General features: G+C 44.1%; 1 protein-coding gene across 1 annotated transcript in view; it reads left to right on the forward strand.

Moving 5' to 3' along the window:
* The first annotated feature begins 1,455 nt into the window (after window positions 1-1,455).
* Window positions 1,456-17,516, forward strand: part of LAMB1 (laminin subunit beta 1) — an 83,404-nt gene continuing 67,343 nt past the window's right edge. The window contains exons 1-3 of the mRNA XM_066591918.1: window positions 1,456-1,521; window positions 1,599-1,671; window positions 13,257-13,432. Of these exons, the coding sequence (XP_066448015.1) occupies window positions 1,638-1,671; window positions 13,257-13,432 (210 nt within the window). The 5' untranslated portion in view covers window positions 1,456-1,521; window positions 1,599-1,637. The remainder of the gene's footprint in view (window positions 1,522-1,598; window positions 1,672-13,256; window positions 13,433-17,516) is intronic.

Here is a 17,516-nt window from a genome sequence, read left to right on the forward strand (position 1 = left end):
TGCTATGGATAGCGCAGCCCCCTGTCCACGAGCGGAGAACCATCGCGATTCTCCGCTCTTAACCGGCAAATTGGAGCATGCTGCAAGTTGCCGCGATTCTCCACGGTGAGCCTATCTGTCTGATAGCCTCACCGCAGAGATCCATCTGCCGGCTTCTGCTACCGGGCGGCCGCTCCAGCGGCGGAGATCTGCCGCGGCATACCGCAATGCCCATGGACAGGTAGCCTAAATAATCACCTGACCAAGCAGATTTAGAAGTTCACAACAACCACTTTTGAAACATTTAATGTTCACATAGCGAACATCAGGTCAATCTAGTAATACAAACTCAAGCAAATAGTACTACATGAACCAGAAACCCAGGCAAATTCCCCCAAGACCAGGTAACTGATCAGACAAAACAGTTCAGACATGGGTAGAGGAGAATTCAGGCACCTTCACACCTAAGAACAGAGAGGATTCAGACATAAGGGTGCCTACCCACTGGCGATTTTTTTTCCTGCGATGCTAAATTGCGTTTTGCGTTTTTTCTGAAGAGCAATTAGCATAGAATGTGTTCTTGTCCATTTGGGTTTTTTTTTTCGTTTTGTTGCAATTTTTCACATAGGAACTGTCAGTTGCATATGTCTCCTTATTTTTCTCTTAATGCACCCATGATTGTCAATGGAAATTAATGAAAAACGGCGCGAAAAGGCGCGGAAAACGCGCGAAAAACGCTGCGTTTCTCACGCACGAAAATCGGCAACGCCAGTGGGTAGGCGCCCTAAACCAAACAGGACATAGTTCAGACACGGGCTTCCGCACACCTACGGACAAAGTGGAATTCAGGCGTCCGCTAACTTATGAATGGAAAGGGATTCAGACAGGACGTAGTTCAGACCAGGGGTCTGCACACCTACAGACAGAGGGGAATTCCAGCTTCATCACACCTAAGGACAGGAAGTGAATACAAACAGAACCGCATACATGCAAACCACAAACCAGACGAACAGGACTAAACACCAGGAGCACGCAGAGATATACTCAGCATTCATCCTATCACCAGGGTTCAGTTTGGTGATGCAAGGATATGTATAATGACCAGCACTCTCTAGCAAGAGGGGCTGATATTTATGTGCACATACCCCAGGAGATTAGCTGGTTGGGGCAATCTACACAGTAGCCAGCCAAATCAGCCCACTCCGGACAGTGCTAATGACAGTGCATAGCCCTCAAGACCCAAGAACACAAACTGTCACAAATGTGACAGGCTGTAATCCATTGTGAGTTCACTGTAATAGTATATAGGCATCTCAGCAGATCTTCAGGATTCTTTCATTCATTCATTCCTCTGAGAAATTCACCTTTGGAGGACACAGCAGTGCTCAGGATAAAGAGAGGTGTGCCTCCAGTGCAGCACAGGGGGTGGGGGTCGTGTACTCTACAGTGAGCATGCTCAGAAAAAGTTAAAGGCTCAACTTTTTTGGGTCTGAAAAGAGAAATTCTTCAGTCATCCAGGGGACAGGAGAAGAAGTGCAGCCTGTAAGACATGATCTCCTCCTCTTCTCTGTAATACTCAGCGTACAGCTGTGTGTTCTCATTTTCTTTTTCATTTACAGGAGGGAACTGATACTGAGTGAGCCCCAGCCAGGAGGACAATGGGGCAGCTTCATGTGCCCGCACTTATTCTAGGTAATGATCAAGACGTTGTCTTTGTATTATGATTTCATGTGATCTCTGCTCCTTAGTGCTTATAGTGATGTAGATCCTAGAGCGAAACTTCATAACTGAGGATTTCTTGCAATGTGACCTTCAAAAGACTATTTAACTCTTTCCTGTCTCATCTTTGTTGTATATAGGCAACTAAGAACTTAAATGGTGACGCTTTTGTGTTGACCCATGTACTTTACTGCAGGATGTTGCTGCTGATAAAGTCTTTACTTAATTTTGCATGCTTGAAATGGGCATTCCAAAGGATCTGCTTAAACCTGGGATACATTGTGTGCTTTTGGACGTATAGGTTGTACTTAGAACTAATATAGCTTTAAGGGATCTATGAATGAATGATTCTTGAAAGTGTTGCAGTATCATTTCAGTAGTCCAGCAGTTGGGACTTACAATATTAGTTACCATGATGGTTCTCTATTAGAGATGAGCGAACACCAAAATGTTCGGGTGTTCGTTATTCGTAACGAACTTCCCGTGATGCTCGAGGGTTCGTTTCGAACAACGAACCCCATTGAAGTCAATGGGCGACCGGAACATTTTTGTATTTCGCCGATGCTCGCTAAGGTTTTCATGTGTGAAAATCTGGGCAATTCAGGAAAGTGATGGGAATGACACAGTGACGGATAGGGCAGGCGAGGGGCTACATGGTGGGCTGCATCTCAAGTTCACAGGTCCCACTATTAAGCCACAATAGCGGCAAGAGTGCCCCCCCCCCCCCCCCCCCCCACTGTCAGCATAAAGATCGTCCTCCTCTGGCACAGCTGTAACAGCTGTAGCAGAGAAGAACGATGTTTGCCCATTGAATTCAATGGAACCGGCAATACAGCCGACTCCACTGAATGCAATGGGCTGCCGGCGATCGCAGGATGAATGGTCGGAAAGGGGTTAAATATATAACCCCTTTCCTGCAATTCATCCAGAAATGTGTTACACTAAAAATATATACCGGCGTATAAGGCGACGGGGCGTATAAGACGACCCCCCAACTGTCACCTTATACGCCGGTAATACAGTGGAGCAAAGAATAAAAAGCATTACTTACGTTTTTAGATGATCTGCGGCGCTCCTGCAGGCTGTCACTCCCTCCTGGTCCACGGCAGACAAGCTTTCTCCACGAAAGACTTTAAATCCCTGCCTCCAGAAGCACATGTGCCTTCAGCCAATCACAGCCAATGACAATGATGTCATTGAATGGCTGTGATTGGCTGTGTTTCTGGAGGCGGGGATTTCAAGCCTTGAAATCCCCGCCTCCAGAAACACAGCCAATCACAGCCATTCAATGACATCATTGTCATTGGCTGTGATTGGCTGAAGGCACGTGTCTTTCTGGAGGCAGGGATTTAAAGTCTTTCGTGGAGAAAGGAATACTCTGCCGTGGATTAGGAGGGAGCGACAGCCTGCAGGAGCGCCGCAGATCATCTAAAAACGTAAGTAATGCTTTTTATTCTTTTCTCCACTGTATTACCGGCGTATAAGGTGACAGTTGGGGGGTCGTCTTATACGCCCGGTCGCCTTATACGCCGGTATATATTTTTAGTGTAACACATTTCTGGATGAATTGCAGGAAAGGGGTTATATATTTAACCCCTTTCCGACCATTCATCCTGCGATCGCCGGCAGCCCATTGCATTCAGTGGAGTCGGCTGTATTGCCGGTTCCATTGAATTCAATGGGCAAACATCGTTCTTCTCTGCTACAGCTGTTACAGCTGTGCCAGAGAAGAAGGATTTGTCTTCTATATGTTCTCAATGGGGTCAGCGCTGCTGCCGCTGGCCCCATTGAGCGCATATAGAATGCATCCATAGCGAGCAGCGGGAGGGGCAGACTTTCATATCAGGCGGACACCTTATCTCCCCAGCCACTCACAGCAGGGGGGTGGTATAGGGCTTAAACGTTGCAGGGGGAAGTTGTAATGCCTTCCCTGTCTTTATATTGGCCAAAAAAAAGCGCTAACGTCTCAGGGAAGAAAGTTTAATTTACCAGAACACCGCATGGTGTTCGTTACGAATAACGAACATCCCGAACACCCTAATATTCGCACGAATAGCAAGCTCGGACGAACGCGTTCGCTCATCTCTATTCTCTATTCTCTAGGAGTGAACACTGAAAAAAAGCTGTTGTATATGACTGAAGCTAATTTACATGTAATAACTTCTAAATGACATGATGAAAACAATTTAGTGAATTTTAATGAAGTTTTTGTTGCTTATGTTTGGTCATGCACACTCTTCACAAATCAATTATTGCTACATTTCCTTTGCACCAAGATATACTGTATATCACTGCTTGAGCAGAACTTTGCATGCCATAGTTTTATGATTTGATAATACATTTTGCTGGACACTTCATAAAACATTATACCATGTATGGCCAGTTTTGCAGTAATATTACAAAGTATATTTCTGCTAGAGGTGTCCTCCAAACAAAGTTGTACGATTTAAGTTCCTGAAGTTAATATCTAATGAATTCCTTATGCGGATGCCATTTATAACTTGAGAGCACAGTTAATGGTTACCACAGGAAACTCCAGCTACTTTATGCAAGTTATTTAATACAAAAACCTAACCATTATTGGGCTGTCTGTCTATATCAGTGATGGAACATAGGACTAGGCTTTTCCTGGGTTCTGTAGTTCTACAGCAAGCAGAATTCTGTAAACTGAAGTGAATAACTCCATACTAAAATAATTCCAGTTTGAAGCACATGGGGCTCTTGGATTCCTGTGCTAGCAGAGAGTATACTGCACCACTTATCTCCATGATAATGAAGACTTCTAGTTGAACTCTTCTAATTTATCAGAAAGACTCCATTGGAATTTGCTGACACTACTTTATTCTCCAAAAGGGAAAAGGTAATAGTCTGTCTTTCAGAAGCAGCAGTCTGCACATTCTGGGTTAAGAATTGCATGGAATTCAATGGTCCAAATTCTTTTAGAGTTATATTACTTTTATAGAAAGCTAATAGATTAAAATTACAAATCCGTTCAGATCTGCACCAAGTCAGTCCACAGCATAATGCTTCTTTGTTCTTGTGGCACATGTGATTTGCATTATGTTGCTTTGAAGCCTGTGTTATTGTGACATCTGAATGTCATAAGATTAATACATTTACTATTCTATATTCAGGCATTGGGCTATTTAATGCACTTTCTAGGGAAAACTGTACATCTAATTACTAATGATGTAGCGTTCACCTGTTCATTTTTTTGCTCTTTGCAAGTAAGAAAACATAAATGTATGCCAGACATAAGTGTAATGGATTAAATCTAGAGATGAGCGAACGTACTCGGTAAGGGCGATTTCGCAATCGAGCACTGCGATTTTTGAGTACTTCACTACTCGGGTGAAAAGTACTCGGGTGCGCTGTGGGTGAGCGGGGGGTTGCAGCGGGGAGTGAGGGGGAGAGGGAGAGAGAGAGGGCTCCCCCCTGTTCCCCGCTGCTACCCCCCACTCCCCTCTGCAACCCCCCGACCCACAGCGCACCTGAGTACTTTTCACCTGACTAGTGAAGTACTCGAAAATCGCGGTGCTCGATTGCGAAATCGCCCTTACCGAGTACGTTCGCTCATCTCTAATTAAATCCCTTTTTGATATGCCTGCTTATACAGGGATAGAAGGACCTTCAGAGATAGAGGTCACATGATTGGTACTGGTATAATATGTCTCCACTAGAAGTAAGGGTGTAGACGGTATCAGTGTATCTTAAAGCCACCAGGAATTCCTGGTGGAGTCAAGATTGACAGGGGGGTCACGCCCCCTCATGCTGATTGGCCACATAGTTTCCTGGGCTGCAGGTCCTGGCAGCCCAGTAACATACACCATACAGCTTCATTCATGTAACGTACAACCAGTGCCTGTAGCTGTAGCTGCCCATCTACCAGTCCAAGCGTCCTGTCCGTCTGCGGTGGTGCACAAGCCGGCACCCCCTTCAGTGTTTATGCGCAGAGCGTGGTCGGCAGCTGGGAGCCCACAGTGGCCATTAAGCGCCTTTGGCAACAAGCGCCCGCCTCCCTACATGGAACTGAAAAGTCGCTGGCAGGGGGGACACACAGTGACAGCGGGCGGCCCCACGATGCAGGCTGTCACTGCGGGGGGACAACAGCGCCGCAGAACACTGACTGACATGCCTCCCCGGCACACAGGTGTAGGACTGTCAGTCATACGCAGCGGCAAAAGACAGCATGAGGAGGACAGCAGGGAGGGCGGAGGGCAGAGCGTCGGTCTGTGGTGTGGAAAGGGGGAGCCGGGTAACTGATGTCACAGCACTACAGCTCAGCGACATGCACTTGAGCTCCTTCTACCACCTTCAGCTCTTGAGCCAATAGGGAGCTAGGGGTGTGACAGGGGGTGTTCCTTACAGAAGCCCTGTCAAACCCCTAGCTACCAGTGGCGTGAAGATATACTAATACCGGTGGAGACATGGGTTGCCCGGGCTGACCTACACAGCTGCAAATTGGCTGATGCCCTCACACAGCTCCCCAGAGATACATGTACTGGCTCTCCCTGCTGACAGCGTTACTCGAAATGATGTTCACACCTATGGGGCATGTGAGCCCACAGTGACAGAGAGCTCCTAAATTCAGTAATGTATCCTGGAACCTACAGTGCATTAGACCGTGAGGCTGACACACTATGGACCTTCAGTAATATGGAGTATAACGATGAGTAGTATGTACCATGAGGACAGTGGATAGTGGTGATGGATATAAGTACAAGTATGAAGTGCTTTGTCCTGCTAAGGTAATACCCTTATGTGTAATGGACATGATGGCAAGAGATGCCGAGGGAAGTAGAGGAGATCTCACCTGTACCTATGGGGCATTGAAACTTGCATGAGTGGAGTACTGAGAATGTTCTGTGGAGATATATGTGTGAAATTCCGGTTAATTATATGTAACATTAAACATATTCATACCCTCTGATGGAGTGATGCATAATTCCCGTTTGTTTAGTAAAGTTTGATTACTATAAAATGTACTGCATCCGTCTCCATTTGTCACGGCCATCCATAACACCATTACTAGAGATGAGCGAGCACCAAAATGCTCGGGTGCTCGTTACTCGAGTCGAACTTCCCGCGATGCTCGAGGGTTCGTTTCGAGTAACGAACTCCATTGAAGTCAATGGGCGACCCGAGCATTTTTGTATGGGACCTATGCTCCACTAAGGTTTTCATTTGTGAAAATCTGGGAAATTCAAGAAAGTGATGGGAACGACACAGAAACGGATAGGGCAGGCGAGGGGCTACATGTTGGGCTGCATCTCAAGTTCCCAGGTCCCACTATTAAGCCACAATAGCGGCAAGAGTGCCCCCCCCCCCAACAATTTTTACTTCTGAAAAACCTTCATTAGCAATGCATACCTTAGCTAAGCACCACACTACCTCCAACAAAGCACAATCACTGCCTGCATGACACTCCACTGCCACTTCTCCTGGGTAACATGCTGCCCAACCGCCCATTTCAGTAATAGTAGCAGTCAAGACAGGCCCCAGTAACAATTCCAAAGCAGCAGTATAGGGGGAGCACAGTATTAGTTCCATTTCAGTAGTAGTAGCAGTCTAGACAGGCCCCAGTAACATATCACTAGCAGCAGTATAGGGGGAGCACAGTATTAGTTCCATTTCAGTAGTAGTAGCAGTCTGGACAGGCCCCAGTAACATATCACTAGCAGCAGTATAGGGGGAGCACAGTATTAGTTCCATTTCAGTAGTAGTTGCAGTCTAGACAGGCCCCAGTAACATATCACTAGCAGCAGTATAGGGGGAGCACAGTATTAGTTCCATTTCAGTAGTAGTAGCAGTCTAGACAGGCCCCAGTTACATATCACTAGCAGCAGTATAGGGGGAGCACAATATAGGGGGATCATGTAACAGACACAGCAGAGCCAGGAAACAATTATGTATAAACCTGTAGTGAGACCTAGGTGCGTATGACTGAGCTACTGGAATTCACAGCGAAGAACCAGTCAAGTGGCCAAAGGCCAGTGGTAGGCCTTAAAGGAGATGTCCCGCGCCGAAACGGGTTTTTTTTTTTTTAAACCCCCCCCCCGTTCGGCGCGAGACAACCCCGATGCAGGGGTTAAAAAAACCACCCGCACAGCGCTTACCTGAATCCCGGCGGTCCGGTGACTTCAATACTTACCGCTGAAGATGGCCGCCGGGATCCTCTATCTTCGTGGACCGCAGCTCTTCTGTGCGGTCCACTGCCGATTCCAGCCTCCTGATTGGCTGGAATCGGCACGTGACGGGGCGGAGCTACACGGAGCTACACGGAGCCCCATAGAGAACAGCAGAAGACCCGGACTGCGCAAGCGCGGCTAATTTGGCCATCGGAGGCCAAAAATTAGTCGGCACCATGGAGACCAGGACGCTAGCAACGGAGCAGGTAAGTAAAAAACTTTTTATAACTTCTGTATGGCTCATAATTAATGCACAATGTACATTACAAAGTGCATTATTATGGCCATACAGAAGTGTATAACCCCACTTGCTGCCTCGGGACATCTCCTTTAAGTATTTTGCTTCAATTTTTTAAAATGGTGAGGTGAAAAACCAGACAGACACCGTATGCAGCGTATATATGTATACTCTTTCCCTCTGGCGGGATGACGGCGATCATGTAACGGACACAGCAGAGCCAGGAAACAATTATGCGCAAGCCTGCTGTAACGCTTAGCTGGGTAATAATGAGCGACTACTACCCCCAGCAGACACGCAGTAAACTGTACACGGTCACAGGCTTGGCTGGGTAATAATGAGCGACTACTACCCCCAGCAGACACGCAGTAAACTGAAGACGGTCACAGGCAGCCCAAATATAGTATTTTTTTCCAATTTTTGGGAAAAAGCCCACTGCCTATATAGCCTGTATATGGATTTCCCTGTTGGAGGATGACTGTGGTTATTGAAAGCACAGTGCAGCCAGAAAAAATTATGCGCAAGGCTGGGTATTAATGAGCGACTACTACCCGCAGCAGACACGCAGTAAACTGAACACGGTCACAGGCAGCCCAAAGATTTTTTTTTTCCAATTTTTTTGAAAAAGCCCACTGCCTATATAGCCAGTATATCTCTTTCCCTGTACCACTGTCCCTGCCTCACCAGTACTGCCCCTATACTCAGTAAAATGACTGCAGACTGAGGACGCTATGGTCTGCACGCCCGATATACAAAAGAAAAAAATGTGCAAAACTGCTAAAAGCAGCCTCAACAGTACTGCACATGGTCAGATGTGGCCCTAAGAAGGACCGTTGGGGTTCTTGAAGACGAAGATAACAGCCTAACACTCTCCCTATAGCAGCTACAGCAGGACGGCACTTTCCCTAATGTCTCTCAGCGTGCATCTGTGGCGAGCCGCGCCCGGCCCCAGTTTCTATACTCGGGTGTCACCTGATCTCCCCAGCCACTCACTGCAGGGGGGTGGGATAGGGCTGGAACTTCACAGGAGGAAGTTGTAATGCCTTGCCTGTGTTTCTATTGGCCAGAAAACGGGAAGAAAATGGAAGTGACTCGAACACCGCGTGGTGCTCGTCTCGAGTACGAGCATCTCGAGTACCCTAATGCTCGAACGAGCATCAAGCTCGGACGAGTACGCTTGCTCATCTCTAACCATTACCTGCTTCATAAGTAACACTGAAAAGAGTTTAAATCCTACTCCAACAAAAGGGATTCACATCCTGCAGCATAAAGATGGTTAATTCCCCCCAGCAGAGGAAATAGGAATGAAAAGCAGGGAGTGCTCTGAAGGTTGCCAGCTGTATGTAGAGACAGGCTCTGGGGACTCTCTTGTATTCAAATCAAAGCTACCCTTTTCTGTAACCTCCCACCTAAGGAGCATAACAATTAGGGGCAGTACATCACCCATCAGAATGGCAAATATATGAATGTATGAGGGAGTTACTTTGGCACTAACTAATTATGAGTGTTTTGGCAAAGGGCAACTTTTAGGCTGAGTTCGCATGAGCGCTTCTTTTTTTTTCTGTTTTGATGTAACAGCAGAAGAATGAAAAAAAAACCAGATCCAATATAATCCCCATTGGTTTTAATGGGACTTTGTTTGTTTTAATTTGCTTCAGCTTACTTCCATTCCATTTGATTTCTGTTTTTTGACAGAATAAAAAGGATGGAATGGAGTTCCCTTTTCTTTTTTTACAGTGTACTCAATGAGGGATGCATGCAGAAACTATTCAGTTTGTGTCCTCTTGGTCTTCCATTTAACGGAACTGTTAAATCACACTGCATAAACCAGAGGTAAAAAAGAAATACAATGAATCCATTAAAAACACACAACAGATAAGAAATGGATGTAAACAAAATCTAACTATCCTTTTTTTATTACCTTAAGGATCTGTTTAATGGATCCATCAAAATGCCATATCTATTTGCTTCAGTGATGACAGTCCGTGTACAGCTCTGCAGAATATATATGTGCTATGTAAATGAGCAAAATAAATAAATAATAGTAAATCTCCAATGATTCTGAAGCATGAGATGGATCACTATATAACTAAGCACATTTACCATTCAGGATCCTAATCAGAGGAGTGATGCCAGTTTTCTGACGTACTTTTTTCCCCCTTTCTTTAGTTTAAAATGTGGCAAATTTATCAAATGCCGCACAATGTTGATAAATTTGTCACATCTTTAAATATGTATAGCCATGTGAAGTCATTTTGTACACCACCCACATACTGGAAAGATTTAGCAACTATTTAAACTATTTAAAACATCTTAAATTTGTCTAAAAAGCTCACTCCATTCAAACTCCAACCCCTTTTGAAGACACTTTTGCAAAGTTGAGTAAGAGGCGTAACATCTGTTGTAGTTAGCACAAATCTAATCAGTAAATTTGTCTAGATAAATGTTCCCCTAGGTCTCTAGGAAAGCTGAGTGTAATTGTGGACATGGAAAATGATAGAACTGAGGAATAACTGAACAGAATACTTAAAGGGGTTCTGTCATTAGAAAAAAAAATCCTATACTTGCCTATACCTTCCCGTCAGTCTTCTTAATGCATCTTCTCATCGATCTTCACCCCAAGATGTCCGGATCCTCTTTTTCCTGTTATGTAGCATACAGTCTCAGCATTCTGCTTCCTGCGGGTCAATGTACGATACGTCACTGGTGACGTAGTGTTCACTGCTTAGGGGGGAATGCCGAACCCCCGGAAGCCTCCTTTAGCACGCAGGTGCCGACTGTTGCTGCAGCTGCGCATTGTCCTGCCACAAGTGTTTTTTTTTAATACTATTCATATACTATATGAACACTAGCATACATTGCCCTGCAGGAAGCAGAATGCCGGCAATGTATGCTACATCACAGAAAGAGGAGTTTTCTGGACGGCTTGCGGTAAGGTCAACCGGGGGACGTGAGGAGAAGATGCGGTAAGAAGACTGTCTGGGGAGGAATAGATAAGTATAGGATTTTTTTCCTTATGACGGAACCCCTTTAAGTGCCCCAGTAGTCATGTTAAAATTGGAAAAAAAACCTCAAAAGTATTTTTTCGTTTATTGTAGACTTTGAATTTATGTGTCATGTAAATGTATTTGACGCAGAACTCAGTTGCCTTAAGTGCATTTAACCTCTTAGGGATATAACTAAATGCAACCTTAAGAGCCAGTAAATCATATCTCTTTTTGTGTTCCAGCGGTCATAAATTTTTGTCCTAACTTGAAGGCAAAAGGCGTTCATGAAATTATAAAAAAATGTCTGCATCACTCAAGTCTATGGGTGAATGCCCACAGATGGATTTGCACCGCGTTGCCCGCGGTGGAAATCCACGCGTAAAATCCTGCAGTGGCAAGGTTCTATTGAAGCTAATGGCTTTCTGCCTGCCAACACACACATGTGGATTTCTACCGCAGATTTCCGTGAGTGGAAGAAAAATCGTGGCATGTTCTATTTTACTGCGGATTTCTGGAGCGGGAGGGCTCCATTGATATCTAAGAATGGAGGCCGCAGAAAAACACAATCACTTACTGGCACTTTTTTATTTTGAATCTCAGTACTCCCACAACGGAAATCCGCTGACATATTCCGCATTGCTCGTGTGCATGAGCCCTATGGCTGTGTCTGGTATTGCAACTTAGGCTTATTCATTTGTATCTCATAAAAGCACTGTAATGAATTGACAAAAGTGGACAATTCAAGAAATTTGTACCCCATTTCTGGGGCTCTTTTGTTTTGTAATAAATGGGGTAAATGATTCAATTTGAACAGCGCTGGTAACTATGGTTCACACAGCTTATATTGTAAACCCAACAGGACTGAGATGCTTCTTATACTGTATCCTCAAATTCACTTTATTATTGATTAAAGAAGCTATTGAAACCAAACAAACCTACTAATTTAAGCCATAAATTACAATTCTTAATCCAATTTATTAATGATGGACCTTGATTTTCATTTCTCACTTCGGGAATGTACAGAAAACATTGCATTGTACTTCTCTAACATGGTATATAAGTTACTCATGCCGTGCTCAGAGTTCCCTGGGGGAGAACCACTAATTCAGGAATTCAACATCTGAGAAAAGGAACACTATTGATTCCAAATGTTTGTTTTAGTCTTTGAAGTTGACTGCATTGTGGAATTCTGTATGGTTAACTGATCAGTGTTGAGTGCTTTTGTGTGGTGAAGGTAGGGACTTTACTTTGCTGTTACATGAACAGAATTTTCACAGCTTTATAAAATAGAATTGTGATTCATCTCTTCAGCCATATGCTGGCCAGTATAAGCTGCTATACCTGATCATACATTAGATAATTAATTGGGTATTAAAAACCATCCTTTTTAGGAAATTTCACTCAACTATATTTTTAATATTTCATCTGGCTATTTTTCCCAAAACAGGAATAAATCCCATTAGAGAGATAATCAAAAAGAGCAGCACCTCTGGAGTAGGAAGATAGATAGATTCCAAAATGCACCAGTAAAATAGAGGTGACTTTCTTGGCGTGATCGGGCTGCCCTAGGGTGGGGCAGTTTGTCAGATCTGAAGTCCCCGTTTGCTTATAAATTATCTGATGGATCCTGGTCATAAAGCCAATGGTCATACAAGCATCCAGAAAAGGAGAGCATCAATGGGACACCGATAGAAATCTCGGAAGCATGAAGTACAGGATAAAAATGAGTAAAAAATACCCAGTGCCTCGGGAGATATGACCATATGTTTACAGAAAGTAGAAGGAGAGAAAATGAATTTCCTTTAGGCCCCCTGTTCATGGCTGCGTCAGAATTTTGCAGCGAGTTTGAGGGGGGAAAAAACGAGAAGATAGGTCCAGCGTTATCTTTCTTTCACGTATTAACTACATGCAAGAAAGATCGGGCAAGTCCTATCTTTTGTCGTGCATAGTGATAATGTGCGGAAATCCCAATACTGGAAATTGAACCATTGAACTCAATGGTTTAATGTCATCCTATTATGCAGCCGCGATTTTCCCGACTGCATACCGGGGCTAAAACATGCCCATCTGTTCAGCTTTTTTATTAGGTTTTGTGACTTAATATATTCATTTATTGAATAACTGTCTTTACTTCACTTCTTTTAGTTATCATTGTGGGAGTTGCCCTCTCTCAAGAGCCAGATTTTAGCCATGTTTGTGCTGAAGGCAGCTGCTATCCAGCCACTGGAGACTTGTTAATAGGACGCTCAGAGCAACTTTTTGCATCTTCTACGTGTGGAATCCAGAAACCTGAATCCTTCTGTATTGTCAGCCATCTCCAGGTAATCCCCCTTTTTAGATCCTCTTAAATTTTACTCCCATTACTGTCTGCACACTTGGTAATAGAATTCTTTTCCCACGAAATTTGAGCAATAGAGATTGATTGCAATGTGTCCTATGGGGGATATGTAGATCTTCCCAGGCATGGATGCAGCTCTCCCCCTCAACATTCCCACTGAACAGAAAACATCTGGCTGTGGGCTGGGTGTAATGTGGACATTCACACACATACGCATTGTTTGAACAGTTGCATCTGCAAAGTGTTTCCTGACTTTGTTTACTCTGCTTTTTGACTAAAAGACCATTTTCTTTCCTGCATTAACCCTTAGTTTACTTTGTATCACCACAATATATTGCAGCCTACATTGTCTGGTTACAGTTTGAAATACTGCAGATCTAAATGTCATGTAAAGGGTTATTTCCATCTCAGGAATCCTACGTCAATGTGTTTTAAAAATGCAAAACAATGTATTCACTCATAAGATGTATGTTTCCAAAATGCTCCATTCTCCAGATATTGCAGCTATTGATTCCTCTGCCCTCTGGTTGTTTACTGCTTTGTTGCCAGGGAAACAGACCATCTCTTCTATGAAAATAAATAGCAGAGCACAATGGTAACTGGTGGCTGGACCGGGAGCTAGTGTGCATGAGTTACTGAGATCCCAGCCACCAGACTAAGTGAAAGAAAGGAGTAGAAGTGCGCAAGCGCCGTCATCCTCTGTTGTCAAACTAATAATGACCACTTGTCGTCTGTGTGTGAGTTGAATGCAGAGTCTGACAGCACTTGTGAATGTCAGTTACTAGCTCTTAGCTCTGACGCCCTGATCACATGATGATGATGTCATCACAGGTCCTTTATCCTCCTTGTGTACTGTATGAGGGATTATGTGTGGACTACATCCCCCACAACCCCATTGGCCTCAGTTGCTATAGATATAGCAGTACTCAGTCTGGCAGCTTGTAGCTGGTTCTGAGACAGCTGGACACCTGTGTGGAGACTCCAAAAATGAGACCTCACAAATGTCCACATACATAGCTTGCAGTGCATATTGACCAACAACATTGAAGCATAGTCCTTCCCCACTATCTTCACATCTCCTGAACGTGATATGCTGTCATCTCAAGTGCTAATGCCACCAACACCAGTCCAGCCTTCATCTAATCATCAACCGTTGTCCTATGTTGGAACTAACCATTGCTGTCGTGCAAACCTCTCACCACAGAGGGTTTAACGTCGCCGTGAAGCTAATGCAGCTTACATGACACAGCGACAAGCCACAATTTCACCTCAGCCACCAGCTAAAGTTTGTAAATCTTGTGCAGCAGATATGCAAAAGCTACGAGTAAACATGTCTCCTTAGCGAGCTGCTGAAGTTCGTAAATAGCGTGCAGCTCATGTGAAAGCAACGTAGCAGAGCTGTGTGTGTGTGTGAGATGTGCATGCAGCAGAGCTGTGTGTGCGTGACATGCATGCAGCAGAGCTGTGTGGCGCATTGGCCCCCAGAAACACTGGTACTATATAATTTCCTAATAATTACTAGTTTCTTTCTAAGAGATGGTCTGTTTTCTTAGCAGCAAGCAGTAAACAACCAGAAGGCAGAGGAATCAATGTCTCCAATATCTGGAGAACAGAGTATTTTGGAAATAAACATATTGTGGGTGAATGCATTGTTTTGCAATTTCGAACCAGAGATGGGAATGCCCCTTTAACCCCTTGAGTGGCACGCCCAGAAATTTTCGGGAACAAGCTCCACTGCCTATAGTGATATAGCCTGGAAGATTTCCGGGCTATGTATCACTATGGGAGCTGCAGAGCACAATGCCACAAGCTGTGACAGTGTGCTCTGCCTGCACAGACCCACAGAGAACAAAGCAAGGGCTTTGAAAAACCAGCAGAAGATATTGCCGATCTGCCGGCAATCTCCTGCTTCTAAGTCTTCTGCTTTGTTTACAGGTTGCCATAGAGACCATCGGCTTGTCAGAAGCAAGCCGATGGTCTCTGTGGCAGGGAGAGCTGGTGCTTGGGTGTTAGAGGACAGCTAGGTACCAGCTCTTAGAGCAGAGATCAGAGAAAACCTCCGATCACTGCTGTGTTAACCCTTTACATGCTGCAGTCTATGTGACTGCAGCATGTAAAGGGCTGTCACTGCAGCATGTAAAGAGCTGTCACCATCGGACCCCCGGAATGTGATCAGGGGGTCCTGATGGGTCCCTGTGGAAGTCCCCTAAAGGGACCAAAAAAAAAAAAAAAAAGTAAAAAAATTATTTTAAAAAAATTATAAAAACACTTGTCTCCCTTTACTTTGTAAAAAATCAAAAATAAAATCACACATGTGGTATCCATGCGTCGTAATGACCCAGAGAAGGAAGTTAATACATTATTTAACCCCTTAATGACATGGCCCCCTTCCCCCCCCCCATTTCTTTTTTCCCTCCCCCCTGTTTAAAAAATCACAACTTGTCCCGCAAAATACAAGCCCTTATATGGCTATGTCAATGGAAAAATGAAAAAGTTATGGCTCTTGAGACGCAACTGCAAAATTAGTTGAAATTCTATGATTAGACCATTTTAAAAAACGTGCCCTGGTGGGTCTGACTGGGTGGTAGGAAACCCGCCACTCAAGGAGTTAAGGCTTCAATTCAGTATAAAACAGTATAAAGAAATAATTCCTTGATTAACATCTACATTAGAGGGGACTAGACGCCTTTTTTTAAAGTGCTATGATATTATAAGATATAGACATTAAATAACCAGCTGGGTTCTTTGCCCTGGGGTCAGGTAGGAACTTTCATACGTGATCCAGGGATTATTCTGACTACCAGTATGGAGTCGGGAAGGAATTTTTCCCCAAGAAATTGGCTAAATGGGCTTCTGCCTCATTGTTTTTTTTTTGCCTTCCTCTGGATCAACAAGGGGGGGGGGGGTTAAATAGACTAAACTAGATGGACATTGTCTTCTTTCAGTCTAGTATACTATGTTACTATGTATGTTACTATGTATTGTTACTATGTTTTCCAATATGGTTATCTGTCAAGGTACATTAATTTCATGTTCTGTACGCTATATGTATTTTGAAACAATGCTGATTTTTAATGTTTGTGTTAGGCCGCCTGCACATAGGCAGACTTTTGCTGTGGAATCCGCGGCAGGTGTTCGCACCGCGGATCCGCAGCAAATATTGTCCATTGCATTCTCTATTTTTGTGCGGTGTCCGCATGGACGGCTTACATTGAAGTCAATTAACATTGTGAAATGTCATGGATTCTGCGTCATTGCCTAGCGAAGGCTTGGGAAAGAAAAAATAGAAAAAAATTGGTACTACGCATGTCCAGTGGCGAGCCACAGGGTCCATCTGCAGTACTAATGAAGAAGAGAAATTACAGGAACGCGGGGACGCAGCTGCTGTCAGGGTCGGATTCCGCTGTGGGATCCCAAATGCAGAATCCGGCTCTGCCGTGTGCAGGCAGCCTTATTGTATTGAGCTCCAGTATTTGCTTGTTTTTCATCAATATGTTCCTTTTTTTTTGGTGGGTGCAAAAATTATTCTCAATTTCGTCAATGCTCCATAGAAAATGCAGGTTGCTAAAGAAGCTGTTGATTATTCATTTGGGTTTTATCACTGTAGGAATTCTGCAATGTAGAAGTTTAATTTTTTCTGTTCCAAAAATGTAGTATTAACAACTAACAATGGGTCACACCAAAACAGATTTTTGGAGTATGCTTTGTGGCTTGATATTTCCTGCTTTGTTTTGAAGTACATTCCAGAAAACTTGAGTTTTCCAGTGCACAAGATAGCAGTGTCTAGACCATTTCCTAATCACTGTAACTTCCTTTTTTACTGAAGCACGGTTAATATCTTTAATGGTAACAGTGTACATATTATTGTGGCTCCTATACAGCCCATGGCAATAGGGATCCCAGCTCAGGCTGGTCTCATCTCACTTTACTATAGGCTATGTGAATCTGACCAGGGCCTCCCATATCCATAAGCACAATAATAATACTAAATAAGTGAGGGCAAAATAACCAGAAATGGTTCATGCCATCCTTCTCTCTTACATGTTATGGGGATGTCATTTTTGGTT

This window comes from Eleutherodactylus coqui, chromosome 2, assembly GCF_035609145.1.
Source record: "Eleutherodactylus coqui strain aEleCoq1 chromosome 2, aEleCoq1.hap1, whole genome shotgun sequence".
Classification (NCBI taxonomy): Eukaryota; Metazoa; Chordata; class Amphibia; order Anura; family Eleutherodactylidae; genus Eleutherodactylus; species Eleutherodactylus coqui.